This window comes from Saimiri boliviensis, chromosome 19 (genome assembly GCF_048565385.1).
Source record: "Saimiri boliviensis isolate mSaiBol1 chromosome 19, mSaiBol1.pri, whole genome shotgun sequence".
Lineage (NCBI taxonomy): Eukaryota > Metazoa > Chordata > Mammalia > Primates > Cebidae > Saimiri > Saimiri boliviensis.
In genome coordinates this window covers 35356476-35379100 of record NC_133467.1, presented here as the reverse complement: position 1 = coordinate 35379100, position 22625 = coordinate 35356476, and the positions used below count along the sequence as shown (strand labels likewise).

The 22625-nt window shown below is 41.6% G+C and overlaps 1 protein-coding gene and 1 pseudogene across 3 annotated transcripts in view; one reads left to right on the top strand and one right to left on the bottom strand.

Moving 5' to 3' along the window:
• ASH1L (ASH1 like histone lysine methyltransferase) overlaps positions 1–22625 on the bottom strand; it is a 211600-nt gene that overhangs the window by 41452 nt on the left and 147523 nt on the right. For all 3 annotated transcript variants that reach the window (XM_074389797.1, XM_074389796.1, XM_010348410.3), the window contains one exon: positions 10669–10763. In XM_074389797.1, coding sequence (XP_074245898.1) covers positions 10669–10763 — 95 coding nt within the window. The remainder of the gene's footprint in view (positions 1–10668; positions 10764–22625) is intronic.
• Positions 232–4421, top strand: LOC141582206 (uncharacterized protein C9orf85-like; annotated as a pseudogene).

Genomic DNA, 22625 nt, shown 5'->3' with positions numbered 1-22625 from the left:
CCCGCCTCGGCCTCCCAAAGTGCTGGGATTACAGGCTTGAGCCACAGCGCCCGGCTCCTCTTTTTTTTTTTTAAGTAGGATGAGGTTTCTCCATGTTGGTCAGGCTGGTCTCAAATTCCTGGCCTCAGGTGATCCAACTGCCTTGGCCTCCTAAAGTGCTGAGATCACAGGCGTGAGCCACTGCACCCGGCCAAAAGAAATAAATTCTTTATTTTTTTGAGGTAGAGTCTTGCTCTGTGGCCCAGGCTGGAGTGCAGTGGCGCTACCTCGGCTCATCGCAACGTCTGCCTCCCAGATTCAAGCAATTCTGCCTCGGCCTCCCAAGTAGCTGGATTATAGGCATGCGCCACCATGCCTGGCTAATTTTGTATTTTTAGCAGAGATGGGGTTGCTTTATGTTAGTCAGGCTGGTAAAAAGGAAATTCTTATATAGTCATGTGCAGATGTTTTAGTCAACAATGGACTGCATATATGATGGTTGTCCCAGAAGGTAAGAAGAAAGCTGAAAAATTTCTCCTAGCTGTTTTAACTTTGCAGTGCAAAGCATTACTCATGTGTTCGCGGTGATGCTGCTTGTATACTCTCGTGCTACCAGTTGTATACAATCATAGCAGACACAATTACGTATAATACATAATACTTGATAAAATGACTATGTTATTGGTTTATATAATTACTATACTATACTTTTTATTATTATTTTAGAGTATACTCCTGCTTATTAAAAAACAGCCCTGGCTGGGCACGGTGGCTCACGCCTGTAATCCCAACACTTTGGGATGCCAAAGCAGGTGGATCACTTGGGGTCAGGAGTTCAACACCAGTCTGGCCAACAAGGCGAAACCCCGTCTCTACTAAAAATACAAAAAACTAGCTAGGTGTGGTGGCACACGCCTGTAATCCCAGCTACTCAGGAGGCTGAAGTAGGAGAATGGCTTGAACCTAGGAGGGGGCAGGGGAAGGGGAAGGTTGCAGTGTGCCAGGATCACGCACTGCACTCCCACCTAGGTAACAGAGACACTGTCTCAAAAGAGGAGGAGAAAAAAATAAAAACAAAACAAAACAAAACAAAACAGCCTTGCCAGGATCGGTGGCTCACAGCTGTAATCCCAGCACTTTGGGAGGCCGAGGTGGGTGGATCACTTGAGGTCGGGAGTTCCAGAACAGCCTGGCCAAAATGGTGATACAAAAATTAGCTAGACGTGTTGGCGTGCACCTGTAGTCCCAGCTACTCAAGAGGCTAAGGCAGGAGAATCACTTGCACTGGGAGGCAGAGGTTGCAGTGCCATTACACTCCAGGGGGCAACAGCGCAGACCCTGTCTCAAAAAAATCAAAACAAAAAAAACAGCCTCAGGCAGATTCTTCAGGAAATATTCCAGAAGACATATTACCACAGCAGATGAGTGTTACTGGCCCTGAAGACCCTTCAGTAGAACAAAACATAGAGGGAGAAGGCCGTGATATTGATCCTGCCTCTTGGTAGGCCTAGGCTCGTGTGGGTTTGTGTCTTAGCTTTCTGTTTTTTTTTTTTTTTTTGGTCACCAAGCTGAAGTACAGCAGTAGGATCATGGCTCACTGTTGCCTTGACCTCCCAAACTAAAGCAATCCTCTCACCTCTGCCTGCCAAGTTGCTGGGACTACAGGCACATGCCACCATGTCCAGCTAATTTTTGTTTGTTTGTTTGTTTGTTTGTTTTTTGAGACGAAGTTTCGCTCTTGTTACCCAGGCTGGAGTGCAATGGCGCGATCTTGGCTCACCACAACCTCCGCCTCCTGGGTTCAGGCAATTCTCCTGCCTCAGCCTCCTGAGTAGCTGGGATTACAGGCATGCGCCACCATGCCCAGCTAATGTTTTGTATTTTTAGTAGAGACGGGGTTTCACCATGTTGACCGGGATGGTCTTGATCTCTTGATCTCGTGATCCGCCCGCCTCGGCCTCCCAAAGTGCTGGGATTACAGGCTTGAGCCACCGCGCCCAGCCAGCTAATTTTTTATCTTTTGTAGACCAGCTAATTTTTTATCTTTTGTAGACAGTGTCTTGCCATGTTGCCCCGGCTGGTCTTGAACTCCTGGGCTCAAGCGATCTGCCTACTCTGGCCTCTCTAAGTGTTGGAATTACAGACATGAGCCACCATGCCCAGCCCTGTTTGCACTTTTAACCAAAAAAGTTTAAAAATAAGAAGAAAATGTGCTGGGTGCGGTGGCTCACGCCTGTAATCCCAGCACTTTGGGAGGCCGAGGCGGGCGGATCACAAGGTCAAGAGATCAAGACCATCCTGGTCAACATGGTGAAACCCCAGCTCTACTAAAAATACAAAAAATTAGCTGGGCATGGTGGCACGTGCCTGTAATCCCAGCTACTCAGGAGGCTGAGGCAGGAGAATTGCTTGAACCTGAGAGACGGAGGTTGCAGTGAGCCGAGATGGCGCCACCACTGCACTCCAGCCTGGGTAACAAGAGTGAAACTCCGTCTCAAAAAAAAAAAAAAAGAACAAGAAAATGTTAAAAATAAAGCTTATAGAATAAGGATGTAAAGGAAATATTTTTTGTAGAGCTATACAGTGTGTTCATGTTTAAAGTTAAATCATTATGAGAGTCAAAAACTTTATAAAGTAAAAAAGCTACAGAAAGCTAAGATTAATTTACTATTGAGGAAAAAATTAAAAATAAATTTAGGGTAGCCTAAGTGTGCAATGTGTATAAAATCTACAGTAGTATATAGTAATGTCCTAGGCCTTCACATTCACTCTCCACTCACTCACTGACCCACTGAGAGGAACTTACAGTCCTGTAGGCTCCATTCATGGTAAATGTCCCACAGTTTTTATCCTTTTATATTTTTACTGTACCTTTTCTACATTTAGATATGCAAATACCACTGTGTTACAACTGACTACTGTATTCAGCACAGTAACATGATATACAGGTTTGTAGCTTAGGAGCAAGAGGCTATATCATACAGCTTGGTTAGGCTATACTATTAAGGTTTACATTCTGTGTTTGCATAATGATAAAATTGCCTCACGATGCATTTCTAAGAACCTGTCCCCATTGTTAAGCAACACATGATAGTACTACAACATGGATGAACCTTAAAGACATTATGCCAAGTGAATTAAGGCAGACATAAAATAACAAATATTATACAATCCCATTTTCAAAGATATAGACAGTGAGTACCAGGGGCTGAGGGGAAGAGAGGATGGAGAGTTACAGATTAATGGGTACAGAGTTATAGTAAGAGATGATGAAAAAGTTCCGGAGATGGGCTGGGCGCGGTGGCTCACCCAGGTGGGAGGTGAGCTAAGACAGGTGGATCACGAAGGCTGGGAGATCAAGACCATCCTGGCTAACATGTTGAAACCCCATCACTATTAAAAATATAAAAATTAGCTGGGCATGGCGGTATGCGCCTGTAGTCCCAGCTTCTGAGGAGGCTGAGGCAGGAGACTTGCTTGAACCCAGGAGGTGGAGGCTCCAGTGAGCTGAGATCATGATGTCACCGGATTCCAGCGTGGGCGACAGAGCAAGACTCTGTCTCAAAGGGGAAAAAAAAAAAAAAGTTCTGGAGATAGATGAACAGTAGTGATGGTCGTACAACAATGTGAATGTACTTAATGACAATCAATTGTCTACTTAAAAATGATCAAAATGCAAATTTTGTTATGCATATTTTATTGGAAGTTAAAAAAATAGTATACTTTAAAAGAATAAATTGGATGGTCTCTGAATTGTATCTCTTACATAAAGTTGTTAAATACAGCAGTGTTAAAACCTTTTGCTTCAATGATTTAAACATAACTTAGAAAAAACTCAAGAGGAGAAGGAAAGCCTGTTGTATATACAGCCATGCTTTTGCTTACTGTATTCTTCCTAATGTTCAAAAGTGTCTTTTTTTTAAAAATTCTGTTCACAGAACTTCATTTACCCATAGAGTACATCTGCTGGCAACAAATTCTTTTAGTTTTCTTTAATCTAAGAATGCCTTCATTTCTTAATTCCTGACAGATATTTTCATTGGTTAGAAAATTTTGAGTTGACAATTCTTTGCTTTCAGGATGTGAAAAATGTTGTATTATTTCCATTTGGCCTCCATAGATTTAGATAAGAAATCTACTGTCATTTGAATTGTTTTATCCCTATAGGTAAGGGGTAATTGCTTTTTTTTTTTTTTTTTCTTGAGATGGAGTTTCGCTCTTGTTACCCAGGCTGGAGTGCAATGGCGCGATCTCGGCTCACCGCAACCTCCGCCTCCTGGGTTCAAGCAATTCTCCTGCCTCAGCCTCCTGAGTAGCTGGGATTACAGGCACGCACCACCATGCCCAGCTAATTTTTTGTATTTTTAGTAGAGATGGGGTTTCACCATGTTGACCAGGATGGTCTCGATCCCTTGACCTCGTGATCCACCCGCCTCGGCCTCCCAAAGTGCTGGGATTACAGGCTTGAGCCACTGTGCCCGGCCGCAGGCTGCCACATTTCTGAATACAGGATATGTCCTGAGCTGACAATCTCTTACAATGCTTACAATAATGGCAAATTTTTCTTTTTCTGAGACAGAGTTTTGCTCCTGTTGCCTAGGTTGAAGTATAACAGCGTGATTTTGGCTCACTGCACCCTCTCTCTGCCTCCTGGGTTCAAGTGATTCTCCTGTCTCAGCCTCCCAAGTAGCTGGGATTATAGGCATGCACCACCATGTCCAGCTAATTTTTAATTTTAGTGGAGATAGGGTTTCTCCATGTTGGTCAGGCTGGTCTCGAACCCTCAACCTCAGGTGATCTGCCCACCTTGGCCTCCCAAAGTGTTGGGGTTATAGACGTGAGCCACCAGACCCAGTCTTTTCTCTTTCTGAACAGTACAACAAAAGATGGCACATCTTAAAATTAATGGCTTTATATGTTTACTTACGTACAGTTTAATATTCTGCCCCATTTATCAGAATTTAACTAAATTACACGTCCAGAATTCCTTATTAAAAAGCACTGAAGGCCGGGCACGGTGGCTCACGCCTGTAATCCCAGCACTTTGGGAGGCCAAGGCGGGTGGATCATGAGGTCAGGAGTCTGAGACCAGCCTGATCAACATGATAAAACCTAGTCTCTACTAGAAATACAAAAAATTAGCCAAGCATTGTGGTGCGTGCCTGTCCAGCTACTCAGGAGGCTGTGGCAGAAGAATTGCTTGAATCTGTGAAGCTGAGGTTACAGTGAGCCGAAATTGTGGCATCACACTCTAGCCTGGGCAACAAAGCGAGACTTCGTCTCAAAAACAACAACAACAAAAACCACTGAAAGGCTGGGCATAGTGGCTCATGCCTATAATCTGATACACTCTGGGAGGCTTAGGCAGGAGGATCTTATCAGCTTAGGAGTTCAAGACTAGCCTGGGCAACATGGCGAAACCCCCATCTCTACAAAAAAATTTAAAAATTAGCTGGGTATGGTGGCACATGCCTGTGGTCTCAGCAGAAGGCTGAGACAAGAGGATCACTTGATCCCAGAAGGTGGGGGCTGTAGTGAGCCATAATCATGCCACTGTATTACAGCCTGTGCAACACTAAAGGAGGCAGAGGTTGCAGTGAGCTGAGATCATGCCACTGCACTCCAGCCTGGGCAACAGAGTCAGACTCCATCTCTAAACAAAAAACATGGCATTTTGTGACTGACTTCTTCCACACTGCATTAAGTTTTTAAAAATTTATTTTATTTATTATTATTTTTTAAGATACAGGGTCTTTATCACCCAGGGTGGAGTGCAGTAGCATGATCATGGCTCACTGCAGCCTCAAAATCCTGGGCTCCGGTGATCCTCCCACCAAAACCTCCCAGGTACCTAGGACTATGAATGTGTTCTTGGCTCACTACAACCTCCACCTTCTGGGTTCAAGCAACTCTTCTGCCTCGGCCTCCCAAGTAGCTGGGACTACAAGCACACGCCACCATGCCCAGTTAATTTTTGTATTTTTATTTATTTTCATTTTTTATTTAAAAAAAAAAGACGGGGTTTCACCATGTTGGTCAGGCTGGTCTTTAACCACGGACCTCAGGTGATCTGCCCGCCTTGGCCTTCAAAGTGCTTGGATTACAGGCGTGAGACACCACGCCCAGCTGATTTTTGTATTTTTAGTAGAGACAGGTTTCACCATGTTTGCCAGGCTAGCCTTGAAGTCCTGACCTCCAGGTCCACCGACCTTGGCCTCCTAAAGTGCTAGGATTACAGGTGTGAGCCACCTCGCACAGCTATGACTGGTTTTTCTTTCTTCCTTTTTTTCTTTTATGAGATGCAGTCTCCCTGTCGCCCAGGGTGGTGTGCAGTGATGCGATTTTGATTTATCGCAAATGTTACCTCCCAGGTTCAAGCAATTCTCCTGCTTCAGCCTCCCAAGTAGCTGGGACCATAGGCATGCACCACCATGCTTGGCTGTTTTTTTGTATTTGTAGTAGAGATAGGGTCTCGCCATGTTGCCCAGGCTGGTCCTGAACTCAGCTCATGTGATCTACCATTTTTAGCCTCTCAAAGTGCTGAGGTTACGTGTGTGAGCTACTGAGCCTGGCCTCACATAACTGTCAAGGCAAAGACAGAGATGAACTAGGTCTGGCTGACTCTAAAAGTCATATTCTTCGTTTACATGATACTTGATGATACTTGATCTGTTCAAAATAATTGAGCTCCCTCCTCTCTCTATATACCTAATAATAATAATATATTATTTGAACAATAAAATAGCACTATCCCCCTGTAACCCATCCAAAAAAAAAATCCTAGCATGGAACTACCTGATTCTAAGCACTATTTTAAAAATTATTTTTGAAACAGAGTCTTGCTTTGTTACCCAGGCTAGAGTGCAGTAGTGCCTGGCTAGAGTGCAGTAGTGCAATCTTGGCTCACTGCAGCCTCCGCCTCCTGGGTTCAAGTGATTCTCCTGTCTCAGCCTCCCAAGTAGCTGGGATTACAGGTAAGTGCTACCACACCCAGCTAATTTTTGTATTTTTAGTAGAGACAGGGTTTCACCATGTTGGCCAGGCTGGTCTCAAATGATCTACTGGCCTTGATCTCCTGACTTCAAGTGATCTACTGGCCTTGATCTCTCAAAGTGCTGGAATTACAAGCATGAGCCATTACGCCTGGCCTTAAGCACTATTTGACCACAGGAAAAAGACTTCCCTACTTGGATGGAGCTTCCCATTATTTAGTCAATATGCAGACTACTGAGTATAAATAGCTTCAGTAGAGACATGGAAAACTAGAGATAAAATATCTAAGAGATTTCCATTCTTGATCTCTTAACCTCTATTCAAGTCAGAAATGTGACCATTCTTCCTAATCCTTTAGAAGTAACTGGTTCCTTTCTCCCCTTCAATAGTTACAGCTTAATTCCAAGATGTAAGTTAGCAAATTTCCTATCATGAGGATAGAACTTGTAAGATCACAAATGGTCATATTTTCTTTTAAACAGGACTCTTAAATTAGTTCTTCTTCTTCTTCTTCTTCTTTTTTTTTTTTTTTTTGAGATAGGCTCTTGTTTTGTCACCCAGGCTGGAGTGCTATGCCACGATCTCAGCTAATTGCAGCCTCAACCTCTTAGGCTTAAGCACTCCTCCTGCCTCAGTTTCCTCACAAGTAGCTGGAACTACAGGCACATGCTACCATGCAGGGCTAGGCTTTTTTGTTTTTGTATTTTTTGTAGAGATGGGGTTTTCTATGTTGCCAAGGCTGGTCTCAAACTCATGGCCTCATGCGATCCGCCCACCTCAGCCTCTCAAAGTGCTGGGATTACAAGTGTGAGCCACTGTGCCCAGTCTAGTTCTTATTTTCAAAGCCTATTTATCATTAGCAGATTTTAAATTTGCTAGAGTCAGCTTCCACTGCCATGATCTCATTAGTAAATACAAAAGACTCTTTCAAAACAACTTTGGCACAAATCCTAGAGAACAAGGAACTTATCTTCATCAGGTAAGCACATGTAAAGTTTACATGGCTGAGAATTAAACTTTATAATTTCATGTTGTAGTTAAATTTGTCTCCAGCCACCCAACTCAGAATAATTCAAGCAAACTAATCTTTACTGAAGAACTTGTTTATGTCTGCTGATTTAAAAACTCTGCTGGTACTGAACTCTCTCGGGGAGAAAAGGGGATTAGTTAATCAGAACATAAACAAGAGCCCCATAATCAACAGGGTCTAGAAAGTCACAGTTGAAGAAGACACTACATGACATATGATCAACATCTAGTACACAATTAAGGTGTTCCTGGTTTCATACTATGTGTTTAATGAGCCCCTTTAAAGTGATTTTGTTTGTTCAAACTGAATGTAAGAAGAAAATCTGTCATCTACATTCAATATTTTTTACTAATTTCTTCTCCTTTTCTTTCATTTGTACAATATTTGATAAAATTCTATTATGTACCAGGTACTGGGATATCCAGGGAGAGTAAGGAAGACAATGATCCTGTACTGCAGGGGATTATAATATAATGGAGGAGACAGATAAATACTGTAATTATAGATACAGAAAGAGGGTGATGTTATCTAGAACAAAGAGAGGAAGCCTCTTTTGGTGAGAAAATCGGAAATTATTTTAAAGAAACTGGTATTGAAGCTGATACTAAGATCATCCTTAAAAGATAAGCAGAAACTAACCATGGGAAGACTCTGAAAAGAGCTTTTCAGGCAACGGGAATAACAAGTATAATGACCCTCTGGGGGGAAAAAGCTTGCTATGATCTAGAAACTGAAAGAAGGCCAGCCAATATGACACAACATAGTGAATAAGGTTGAGATGGGAATGGATAAATGGGGAGAGATGGGGTAGTCAAGGAACCAGATCATTCAAGTCAAGAAGTTTATATTTTAATCTGATGGTAAGCCATGCAAAGGCTTTTTTTTTTTTGAGCGGAGTCTTGCTGTGTCACCCGGGCTGGAATACAGTGGCACAGTATCAGCTCACTGCATCCTCTGCTTCTTAGGTTCAAGCAATTCTCCTGCCTCAGCCTTCCGAGTAGTTGGGACTACAGGCACGTACCACCATGCTCTGCTAATTTAAAAATTTTTTTTAGTAGAGACGGGGTTTCACCATGTTGGTCAGGCTGGTTTTGAACTCCTGACCTCATGATCCAACCTGCCTCGGCCTCCCAAAGTGCTGGGATTACTGGCATGAGCCATTGCACCCGGCTGAGCAAATTTTTTTTTTTTTTTTTTAGACGGAGTTTCGCCCTTGTTGCCCAGGCTGGAGTGCAATGGCACGATCTCGGCTCACCGCAACCTCCGCCTCCTGGGTTCAGGCAATTCTCCTGCCTCAGCCTCCTGAGTAGCTGGGATTACAGGCACACGCCACCATGCCCAGCTACTTTTTTTTGTATTTTTAGTAGAGACGGGGTTTCACCATGTTGACCAGGATGGTCTCGATCTCTTGACCTCGTGATCCACCCGCCTCGGCCTCCCAAAGTGCTGGGATTACAGGCTTGAGCCACCGCGCCCGGCAGCAAAGGTTTTAAGTATGATCCGGTTTAGGTTAAAAAATCATCCTCCTCTCAAGGAGGAGAAGGGGTTGAAAAATAAAATCATTTCTCTTGATACTGTGTGGAGGATGGATCATATGAAAATACAACTGGAAGCAGACAGATCTGTTAGAAGGCTATTGTAGCAGCCTGAAGAAAAGATACTACTGGCATAGACTTGAGAGATGGCAATGGAATTTGGAGAGAAGTAGGACATATTTCAGGGACAGAAATACAACAGAACTTGGAGATGGGCTGGATAAGGGATAGAAAAAAATGGGAGGAAGACTGGGCGTGCGTGGTCTAGCCTGGGCCATAGAGACAGACTCCATCTCAAAATAAAAAAACTTCTCGGTACTTTTTACTTATCTGATAAGCTCCATAATAGGGTCCTAGATGGTATAACTATACAAATGCTAAACAAAGCTTTGACATTTTTGCCAAGAATGAACAGCAGAATAAATATCACTTCATTTTCAAGCAGATAAATAATCAGGAAAAACAGTGGGGCCCTCTTAACTCTGATCTTGTGTGTGTATAACTCATCTCTTTTTGAATGTGGAAAATATTTGACAATGAACTGCTAACTACTTAGTTCTTCCTAGATGGTATACCTAAGGAAACAAAAGGTACAGACATAGTGTTATTTATTTTTGTTTTAGAGACAGGGTTTCACTCTGTCAACTCAGGCTAAAGCATAGTGACACAATCACGACTCACCATAGCCTCAATCTCCTAGGCTCAAGTGAGAGGATCACTTGAGCCTCCAGAGTGGCTGGGACTATATATCCGTGCCACCACACCCAGCTAATTTTTGTATTTTTTGTAGAGACAGGATGTCACCACGTTTCCCAGGCCTTGAACTCTTGGGCTCAAGCAATCCACCTGCTTCTGCCTCCCAAAGTGCTAGAATTATAGGCATAAGCCACCGCACCCGGCTCAGTTGTATTTTATTAAAGGTTCCAATGAACAATATTTATGCCATTGTTACCCCTTGACTATTGAACAGTGTACAAAATTCTTCAGAGTAAGTGTTTTAAAAAAGTGGTAAAGAAAGAACTTGATCCCACTGGAAAAACAGAAATAATAATGAGATTAAAAAGACATTTCCCTCAAACCCAGGAAATACTGTTTCTTCTCAGCGATATATTGTGTGGACTCAGTACTTACCAACATGAATGGGGGCTGGGAATAATCCATATTCATGCTCTCCTGGAGTATACTCCAGCTTCTCTTTTTTTAATTGGATCAATCGACTCTTCGGGCTGTGATCAAAAAAGAATGGGAAACGGTCAGAGGCAAAGAAATTTCTTCCTGTGGTCAAATACAGATAACAGACTATCCTATGAGGAGAGGGTACCAAGTACGTTGATAAGTTCAAAAAAAATCTTTTATTTCTGAAACTGTCTTTTTAAAACAGGCTCTTGGCTGGCATGGGGGTTCATACCTATAATTCTAACACTTTGGGAGGCTGAGGTGGGAGGATCACCTGAGCCCAGGAATTTGAGTCTGGCCTATGTAATATGTGAGACTCTATCTCTAATTTTTTTTTTCTCTTTTAACTTTTATTCTGATTAAACCTCTCAGGAACCTGTCTCTATTTTAAAAAAGAAAGAAAAGAAAGAGGCTCTTTTGTTTTTTCTCCAACAGTTTTGCCAAAGGAACCCAAATTTTAGATCTGATTACAACGACTGCCTTATATTTGGTTACTTTATATCAATACTGTGAAGCAGATAAGAGGAAAGATGCTCTGTAAGACAGAGGGACTTGCCTTAATTTTAGTAGTTGGGAAGGAGATTAAGATTGAAAACCTGTTTCTTGCTCAATATCTGCTCACTATATTATTCTCTTGATTTTATTCCACCAAGTCTCTCTAGGCTTGTGTCTCCTGTTCACATTATTGGTTTGTTTCCCAAAGTATAAAATGAGATCCCAAGAGATTTCATAAATATAAAAAAGGGTGGGGGGGGATGAAGAAAAACAAAAAAGCAAAATGAGTAAAAAAGGGCCTTAAAGCCTATTTAATCTATTATGAATTATTTTGGCTTAAAGTTCCATTTAATTCTTTTTTTTTTTGAGATGGGAGTTTTGCTCTTGTCGCCCAGGCAATGGAGTGATCTCGGCTCACTGCAACCTCCACCTCCCAGGTTTAAGCAGTTCTCCTACCTTAGCCTCCCAAGTAGCTGGGATTACAGGCACCATCATGCCTGGCTAATTTTTGTATTTTTAGTAGAGATGGGGTTTTGCCATGTTGGTCAGGCTGGTCTCAAACTATTGACCTCAGGTGATCCACCCACCTTGTACTCCCAAAGTGCTGGGATTACAGGCATAAAATTCCAGTAAATAAGGCAAAACTGATACATTTATTTTTTCTAGCAAAATTGTAACGAGCGGCTCATGCCTATTATCCCAGCACTTTGGGAGGCTAAAGTAGGCAGACTGCCTGAGGCCAGGAGTTTGAGATCACCCTGCCTAATATAGCAAGATCCAGTCTCTACAAAAAAATAAAAATTAAAAATAAAAATTACCTAGGTAAGCTGGCACATACCTATATTCCTAGTTACTCAGGAGGCTGAGGTGCAAGGATCACTTCAGCCCAAAAGTTCAAGGCTGCAGTGAGCTCTGATCATGCCACTGCATGATGACAGAGCAAGATCCTGTCTCTCTTTTATTATTATTATTTTTTGAGATGAAGTCTTGCTCTTGTTGTCCAGGCTGGAGTGCTATGGTGCAATCCTGGCTCACTGCAACCTCTGCCTCCTGAGTTCAAGAGAGTCCCCTGCCTCGGTCTCCCAAGTTGCTGGGATCATAGGTGTGTGCCACCATACCTGGCTAATTTTTCTATTTTTAGTTGAGATGGGGTTTCACCATACTGGCCAGGCTGGTCTAGAACGCCTGGCCTCAGGTGATCAGCCTGCCTTGGCCTCCCAAAGTGCTGGGATTACAGGTGTGAGCTACTGTGTACAAAATTCTATTTTTTTAAATATATAAAAAAATCAAATCTAGATCTCGTACCAAGTAGATACAGTTGAGCCTTCATCTCTGTGGAATACAAATTAACCCCCTCCAAAACTAAAGGTAATAGCACAAAAAAGGATACATATTTTAAAAATATGGTGTAACAACTATTTACATAGCATTTAAATTGTATTAGGTATTAAAAGTAACCTAGAGATCATTTAAAGTATACAGAAGGATATGTACAGGTTATATGCAAATACTTCTGGACTTTATATAAGGGATTTGAGCATCTAGGGATTCTCTATTCTCTATAGGGGTCTTGAAACCAATTCCATGTGGTTACCAGGGGACTACTGTACAGTAACATTCACTTTGCAGACAAAATCCTGAAGATCCAAGAAGTTACGGTTGGGCACGGTGGTTCATGCCTGTAACCCCAGCAATTTGGGAGACCGAGGCGGGCGGATCACGAGGTCAAGAGATTAAGACCATCCTGGCAAACACAGTGAAACTCTGTCTCTACTGAAAACACAAAAATTATCTGGGCGTGGTGGTGTGTGTCTGGAGTCCCAGCTACTCAGGAGGCTGAGATAGGAGAAGTGCTTGAAACCAGGAGGCAGAGGTTGCAGTGAGCCGAGATCACACCACTGCACTCTAGTCTGGTGCCTGGTGACAGAGCGAGACTGTCTCCAAAAAAAAAAAAGAAGAAGTCTGAGATGGAGTCTCGCTATGTTGCCCAGGCTGGAGTGCAGTGGTACGATCTCGACTCACTGCAGGCTCCACCTCCTGGGTTCAAGCAATTCTCCCACCTTAGCTATCCGCGTACCTGGGATAGGCATGCACCACCACACCCAGCTAATTTTTTTATATTTAGTAGAGACGGGGTTTCACCATGTTGGCCAAGCTGCTCTCAAACTCCTTAACTCAACTCGCCTTAGCCTCCCAAAGCGCTGGGATTACAGGTGTGAGCCACCTTGCCCAGCCTCAATCCTGGGTTTTTCTTTTCTTTTTTTTTTTTTTCTATAACCCTGGGCTTTTCTAATGGATCATTCATTTATTTATTCAACAATTATTCTGCACTCATGAAGTCCAGGTCCTGTCCTAAGTGCTAAGAAACACTGGTGAATAACATAGTTTATATTCTAATTGGACAGACAGACAATGAAATAATAACTAGGAAAACAAAAAAATCAGAAAATAATGCTAGGTAAAGAATTAAAGCGAAATAAATAAGATCAGGTGTGTTGGTGAATACATATAGTCCTAGCTACTTGCAGGGGCTGAGTGGGAGGATCACTTGAGCCCATGAGTTCAAGGCTACAGAAAGCTATGATTGTGCCACTGCATTCCAGCCTGAATGACAGAGTAAGACCCAGTCTCTCAAAAAAAAAAAAAAAAAAACCCAAACTTGGGGAAGGCCCCTCTGAGAAATGACATTTAGCTAAGATGCAAACATTACTGAGGTGTCAGTCATGAGAGGATCTGGGAAAGGAGGAAGATGAAGCAAAAATAGCTGCGACAAAAACCAAGTTGAAATGAAGTTGGAGAATGAGAGGAAAGGAAAGAAAGCAATGTGGCTGAAGTAGTCCTGATGAAGTCAGAAACTCAGAAACTCGGTTACAGAAAGTGTTTAAAGGAGCGGTAAGGACCGAGTGCAGTGGCTCATGCCTGTAATCCCAGCACTTTGTGAGGCTGAGGTGGGTGGATCACTTGAGCTCGTAAGTTTAAGACTAGCTGGGCCAGCATGGAGAAACCCCGTCTCTACCTAAAACACAGAAAAATTAGTCAGTGTAGTGGTCTGTGTCTGTAATCCCAGCTACTCAGGAGGGTGAGGCAGGAGGACAGCTTGAGCCTGGGAGACAGAGGTTGCAGTGAGCCAAGATGGCACCATTGTACTCCAGCCTGAGCGACAGAGCGAGATTCTTGTTTAAAAAAAACAAAACAAAACAAAAAGGAGTAGTAAGGAGCTTGGGAAACAGGCAGAGAGAGAGACAGAGGAAAATAAAGAGAAAAAAAGAAGGAGAGAAAGCAAAGATAGTACCTGATCTACTATCTACAGACCATTTTCATTTTCTCATTAAAAAAAAAAAAACAAAACAAACAAACAAACAAAAAACAAAACCAAGGCCAGTGCAGTGGCTCACGCCTGTAATTCCAGCACTTTGTGAGGCGGAGGTGGGCAGATCTCCTGAGGTCAGGAGTTTGAGACCAGCCTGGTCAACATGGTGAAACCCTATCTCTACTAAAAATACAAAAAAAAAATTAGCCGAGCATGGTGTAATCTCCACTTCCCAGGTTCGAGTGATTCTCCTGCCTCAGCCCCATCCCCCTACTCCCCAGTAGCTGGAATTACAGGCAAGTGCCACCACACCAGGCTAGTTTTTGGTGTGTGTGTGTGTGTTTTGTTTTGTTTTTTGGGTTTTTTTTTTTTTTTTTTTTTGAGACGAAGTCTCACTTTGTTGCCCAGGCTGGAGTGCAATGTCCCATTCTTAGCTCACTGCAACCTCTGCTTCCCAGGTGCAAACAATTCTCCTGCCTCAACCTCACAAGCAGCTGGCAAGGGGAGATTACTGTGAGCTGAGATCACACCACTGTACTCCAGCCTGGCTGATAGAGCGAGACTCTGTCTCAAAAACAAACAACTCTCCCACTCCCTCAAAAAACTACCTAAAATAATGACTAAACAGAAAAACAGATTAACACAAGCATCTATTTCTTTTTCATCAATCAAACTCAATTAGATCAAATAAACAACCAAAGTCTCTATTGAAGAGAATTTGGTCTACACACCATTAGCTTCAAGATTTACCCAAAGTAATCAAACAGAGGACATAACAGGAATAAAAGCAAAATATATTTATGTTTTATATTTATATTCATATTTATTATATATATTTATAATAGATATGTATTTATAAGTATATTATATATGTTATATATTATACTATAGATTATAAATATATTCAAATTATATGTATTTATAAATATATTTATAATATACATTATAAATATATTCAAATTATATGTATTTATAAATATATTTATAATATACATTTTATATATATATATATATATATATATATATATATATATATATATATATATATAAAACCCTGCTGCCATTTGGGTAAGTAAGAACATAATACAGCCTAGTTTGGGAAGAAAATAATTGGCAGAACTCTTTGTGATGAAGAAACACAAACCCACAAAAACTCTGTAGTTACTACTATAGTTCGAGTCCTCAAAGTTGATGAAATTCTGAATACTCTCATTAATTGCTAGTTACTAACTACCTAAAAAACCAATTTTATCCTTGATTTTGCAGTGCTGATAAGTTTAACATAATGTGATGTAATGGCTATGATAATCATTTGAGAAAGTGTTTTCCCAGTTTTTGTGCAAGTCTGATTTTGGTTCTGATTTATGTGTGGCTGCTCATTTTCCTTTTTGGTGATGGCAACCATGAAAATCTTTCTCATTTAAATAAAAAAATAGTCTGGACTGTGTGGTTTTTGTGGAACGGCTAATTAAGACAGAGAAACTGGCTGTCTTTTTGCACGTTAGTTTGTCCTGGAGATTCTGAAACACTCCTAGCATTTTCTATTTCATTTGTCTTTGTGCCATTTGCTTTTTTTTGAGACAGGGTCTTGCTCTGCTGCCCAGGCTGGAGTGCAGTGGTACGATCACACCTCACTCTCCTGAGTAGCAGCTAGGACTACAGGCACAGGCCTCATGCCTGCTTATTTTCGTAGATTTTGTAGAGACGGGGTTTCACCATGTTGCCCAGGCTGGTATCAAATATCTGGGCTCCTCCTGCCTTGGCCTCCCAAAATGCTGAGATTACCAGCATGAGCCACCATGTCCAGCTCTGTGTCACTATTAATCCAAATCACTCAACAGAAAAATCTTACACCTGTTGGTATGAAGAGTAGCCATTTCAGTTACGGAACTACAAATGGCAGGAAGCCAGATGTAAGTTTTAATGATTGTGTTTGCTGTAGACCTCTGACGGTAGTTATATAAATAGGACTACATGTATATTTGTGTGACTATGTATACTTGCATAAATGAAAAAAGTCTTTTGCTTTTCTTTCTTCTTTTTCTTAGAGAGACAGAGTCTCCCTCTGTCACCCAGGCTAGAGTGCAGTGGTGCAATCTCAGCTCACTGCAAACTCCACCTCCCAGGTTCAAATGATTCTCCTGCCTTAGCCTCTGGAGTAGCTGGGGCTACTGGTGAGGCCTGGTTAACTTTGTGTTTTTAGTAGAGATGGGGTTTCCACATGGCTGGTCTCCAATTCCTAACCTCAGGTGATCCACCCACCCTGACCTCCCAAAGTATGAAAAATACAAAATTTAGCCAGGTGTGGTGGTGTGTGCCTATAGTCTCAGCTACTTGGGAGACTGAGGCATAAGAATTGCTTGAACCCGGGAGACAAAGGTTGCAGTGAACTGTTATCACATCACTGTACTCCAGCCTGGGTGACAAAGCAAGACTGTCTCAAAAAAAAAAAAAAATCGTGTTTGTAGGCCAGATGTGATAGCTCATGACTATAACGCAAGCACTTTAGGAGGCCAAGACGGGCAAATGGCTTGAGCTCAGGAATTTCAGATCATCCTAAGCAACATGCAAACCTCTGTCTCTACAAAAAATACAAAAATTAGAGCCAAGTTGTGCCACTCTGCACTCCAGCCTGAAAAACAGAGTGAGATACTGTCTAAAAAAAAAAAAAATAAAATAAAAAAAAAAATAAATCAGGAGCATATAAGTTTGTAACCTCTTCTATTTATAAATTTATAATTATACCTATAATTCTAATCCAGTGCCACAATGCTGTCCTTTATTTCTGACCATTCTATATTTATCATCTTTCCACAAAGAGAACTCTGGATGCCAGAAGCATTAACCTTTTTACTCACTTGATAAACCTTATTATACACTAACTAGTTCCCCCGACTTCTGCTGATTTTCCTCCAACTTTTTTTGTAGATAAATGTTTTATAAAGTTTACAGTAATTAGACAAAAATTCCTTATATCTGCCATCTAGATTCTATAATTAGAATTCTGCTATATTAGCCTTATGTCTTTTCTTAAAATAGTCATTTCTCTTACCCTTCTATGGTGGTTTAGCTTTATTTTTTGACAGAGTGTAAGTGTTAAAAAAAATAAATATGATGGAAACAGCCTGGAAGGGGTTACCACTGGCTGCAATCTGAGACAATCTGACCATTAAATTTAAAAATGAGACTAATGGATTATACTTCATCAAATAAAGTGAGCCTGTACTGATAATAAGTAAGAGTAAAGAGAATGCCAGTTAAGAGATATAGATAATGACAAAGTAAAAAAAATAACCATTTTAGGCCAGGAACAGTGAGTCATGCCTGTAATCCTGGCACTTTGGGAGGCTGAGGCGGGTGGATCACCTGCAGTCAGGAGTTCAAGACGAGCCTGGTCAACATGATGAAACCTTGTCTCTACTAAAAATACAAAAATTAGCTGGGCATGGTGGTCCACGCCTGTAATTCCAGCTACTTGGAGACTGAGGCAGAGAAACAGCTTGAACATGAGAGGAATAATCTGGTGTGTGTCACAAAGCACAAACAACCAAAGTTAATGCCACCAATAGCACAGTGGTATCATACGCTTCCTGATTAAATTCACAAAGAAAACAGTATCACTTCTGTGTTATTCCTACCTAAAATGCACAATCTCTATCTATTCATGAAGATACAACAAACTCAAATTAAAAAACCTTGTATGAAACAACTGCTCTATATTAAAAATGTCAGTTTCATGAAAGAGGCTGAAAACAGTTCCAAATTAATAGAGAATAAAAAGATGTTGGGCTCAGTGCCTCATGCCTGTAATCCCAGTATTTTGGGAGGCAGAGGTGGGTGGATTGCTTGGGCTCAGTCAGGAGTTCAAGACTAGCTTGGGCAACATGGCAAAATTCTGAAATACCATGAAAAAAAAAAAGATGGGTGTGATAGTACATGCTTGTGGTCCCAGCTACTTGGGAGGCTGAAGTTAAAGGATCACTTGAGCCCAGGGTGGGTAGAGGCTACAGGGAGCCATGATAGCACTACTGCACTCAAGCCTGAGTGACAGAGAAAGACCCTGTCCAAAAAAAATATATATATATAAATAAAATAAAAGCATGGTAACAAAAGGTAATGCATGATCATGGATTATATCCCGAGACATATTTTTTGGCTGGGTGTAGTGGCTCATGCCTGTAATCCCAGCACTTTGGGAGGCTGAGGCAAGTGGATCACCTGAGGCCAGGAATTCGAAACCAGCCTGGCCAACATGGTGAAACCCATCTCTATTAAAAATACAAAAATTAGCCAGGCATGGTGGCATGCGCCTGTAATCCCAGTACTGAAGATGCTGAGGCAAGAGAATCGCTTGAACCCGGGAGATGGAGGTTGCAGTTAGCCAAGATTGCGCCATTACACTCCAGCCTGGACAAGAAGAGCAAAACTCCATCTCGGGGGAAAAAAAAAGAAGGAAAGACTGCCATAAAGGATATTATTAAGACAATCTATTTAGCATGTTTATTTATTTTTCTCTTAAGACAGAGTCTCACTCTGTTGGCCAGGCTGGAGTGCAGTGGCATGATCTTGGCTTACTGCAACCTGTGACTCCCAGGCTCAAGCAATTCTTGTGCCTCAGCCTCCCGAGTAGGTGGCATTACAGGCACCAGCTGCTGTGATTACAGCATGCCCAGTTATTTTTTGTATTTTTAGTAGACACAGGGTTTCATCATGTTGGCCAAGCTAGTCTTGAACTGTGACCTCAGGTGATCTGCCTGCCTTGGCATCCCAAAGTATTGGGATTATGGGTGTGAGCCACTTCATCTGGCCAGTTTATTTTGATAATTCATAAAACAGGTAATAAATATGTGATTTAGGAAAATATCAAATAATTTTTAATTGATTTAGTCTCATATTAATTTATTAAGATTCATATTTATTATTTTTTAACTATTTCATTAGGACTGAAGGATTAATATTTATTTATTTTTTTGAGACAGAGTTTTGCTCTGCTGCCAGGCACCAGGCTGGAGTGCAGTGGCACAGTCTTGGCTCACTGCAGCCTCTGCCTCCCAGGTTCAAGCAATTCTCCTGCCTCAGCCTCCTGAGTAGCTGGGACCTCAGGTGTGTGCCACCACGCCCAGCTAATTTTTGTATTTTTTAGTAGAGATGGGGTTTCACCATGGTCTCGATCTCTTGACCTCATGATCCACCCGCCTCGGCCTCCCAAAGTGCTGGGATTACAGGCGTGAGCCACCGTGCCCAGCCTGGATTAATATTTAAACAAGTATAAAATTCTTTAGTACCAAATAATCATATGAAAAATAGGGTCAAAATCACACTGACAGGGAAAGAAAAACTGTCTTGGATTTTATTTATTTATTTTATTTATTTATTTTTTTGTGACGGAGTTTCGCTCTTGTTACCCACGCTGGAGTGCAATGGCGTGATCTTGGCTCACCGCAACCTCCGCCTCCTGGGTTCAGGCAATTCTCCTGCCTCAGCCTCCTGAGTAGCTGGGACTACAGGCACGTGCCACCATGCCCAGCTAATTTTTTGTATTTTTAGTAGAGACGGGGTTTCACCATGTTGACCAGGTTGGTCTCGATCTCTCGACCTTGTGATCCACCCACCTCGGCCTCCCAAAGTGCTGGGATTACAGGCTTGAGCCACCGCGCCCGGCCGGTGTCTTGGATTTTAAACAATGTTCTAATAAAAATATATTTATAAAGACTGTTGTGATCTGAGTCTATTAATATAAATCTAGGACTATAACATAGATGCACTTAAATGCAGCAAAACTAACTCAAATGCAGATATATATAAAAGCACCTTATAAATAGCAATGGAGAATACAAACATGACTTAATAAATGTAATAAATGTTGCTCATAGAAGTGGTTTCTGATACAAATATAAAGTCATTTGTCATTTGATAGTGATACATTCTGACAAATGCTGTGTGAACATCACAGAATATACTTACACAAACCTAGACAGTATAGCTTATATGTCCTAGGCTTCAAACCTGTTTAGTATATAACTGTACTAAATACTGCAGGCAGTTGTAGTGGTATTTGTATATCTAAACATTTCTAAACATAGAAAAGGCAGAGTAAAAACATGGTGTAAAAGATAAAAAACGGTACACCTGTATAGAGTACTTACCATGAATGGACTTTGCAGGACTGGGAAGTTGCTCTGGGTGGTCAGTGAGTGAGTGGTGAATCAATGTGAAAGCCTAGGACATTACTGTACACTGTACAAAAAAATGTACAAAAAAGCCAATGCTAGGAAAGCTATGACAGCACTAGATGACAGGAATTTTTTTCTTTTCTTTTTTGAGACAGGATCTCATTCTGTCTCCCAGAGTGGAGTACAGTGGCAAGATCTCGGCTCACTGCAGCTGCAGCCTTAGCCTCCCAGACTCAAGTGATCCTCTCACCTCAGCCTCCTCACTCTCTGAGTAGCTAAAACTAGAGGGGCATGCTACCACTGCTACCATGAAGGGATAGGACTTTTTTTTTTATTTTTGTAGACACAGTGATTCGTCATGTTTCCCAGGCTGGTCTTCAACTCCTGGGCTCAAGCAACTTGCCTGCCTTGGCCTCCCAAAGCTTTGGCATTTACTCCTTTTTGAAATACCTATCTTAGGTAAAATATGAAATTGACGAACCAAAATAATTTCCTTGTATTTGTTACCATGTGAGAAGGCAGATGCATTTAAATCTCTTTAAGGAGATGTTAAGTGATAAATATTTTAGTAATTATATATAGAAAATGCCACTGGGTTCTTCAAGGCATCTAAGTCGAATGAAGGGTGTCCCTGGTCATAAGAAGTTTACAATTTGGTGGGAAAACAAATATGTATGCATATACCTAGATTACCTATCAGAATGTGAGGCGAGAAGCAGTAGCTCACACATGTAATCCCAGCACTTTGGGAAGTTGAGGCGGGCAAATTACCTGAAGTCAGGAGTTCGAAACCAGCCTGGCCAACATGACAAAATCCCATGTCTACTAAAAATACAAAAATTAGCCAGGGGTGGTGGCACCTGTAATTCCATCTACTTGGGGGACTGAGGCATGAGAAACACTTGAACCCAGGAGGCAGAGGTTGCAGTGAGCTGAGATCTCACTACTGCACTCCAGCCTAGGTGATAGAGCAAGACCGTCCCCCTACCCGCCAAAAAAAACAGAATGTGATAAAACTCCTAACACTAGTTACTAGGAGGAAACACTAAGTTCTACAAAAGGAAAAATAAAAGTAATTGTAATTAGAAAAGAAATAAGAAAACTTATTTGAAAAGATAAATGGGATTTTGACAAGAAAAAGTAAAGTAGGAAAGGTAGTTTATACTATGCAGAGCAAACATCTAGGATAAGCCCCAGGAGGAAAGTGTAGGACGGAGGAAGTAATGAAAATGATCAGATGTGGCTAAAGGAACAAATATTTGAGGACTATGACTGGACAAATAACTAGAAAAATAGGTTACACAAGTTAAGGGTGGGACTTAAATACTATGCAATGATTCTTAAGGAAGTAACAAGATTTTAAAGGAATGTAGGTAGGGAATAATGACTCCAAGGAGGACATATTACTTATAAAGAGGAAGAAAGAGTGTTAGACAAGTTAAATAATTTGTCCAAGGTCACAATCTACTAACTGTGGAGTAAGACATTTAAAAATATTCTGGGCCAGGCGCGGTGGCTCAAGCCTGTAATCCCAGCACTTTGGGAGGCCGAGGCGGGTGGATCACAAGGTCGAGAGATCGAGACCATCCTGGTCAACATGGTGAAACCCCATCTCTATTAAAAATACAAAAAAATTAGCTGGGCATGGTGGCACGTGCCTGTAATCCCAGCTACTCAGGAGGCTGAGGCAGAAGAATTGCCTGAGCCCAGGAGGCGGAGGTTGCGGTGAGCCGAGATCGCGCCATTGCACTCCAGCCTGGGTAACAAGAGCGAAACTCCGTCTCAAAAAAAAAAAAAAAAAAATTCTGAATGCCTATTTCGTGTATGGAAAGCATTTTACCTTTGATAACTGAGTAATAGGTATTATTTATCACTGCCATTTTAAAGCTGAGGACACAGAGGATCAAAGGTTGCCCAAATCAGTAACTTGTCTA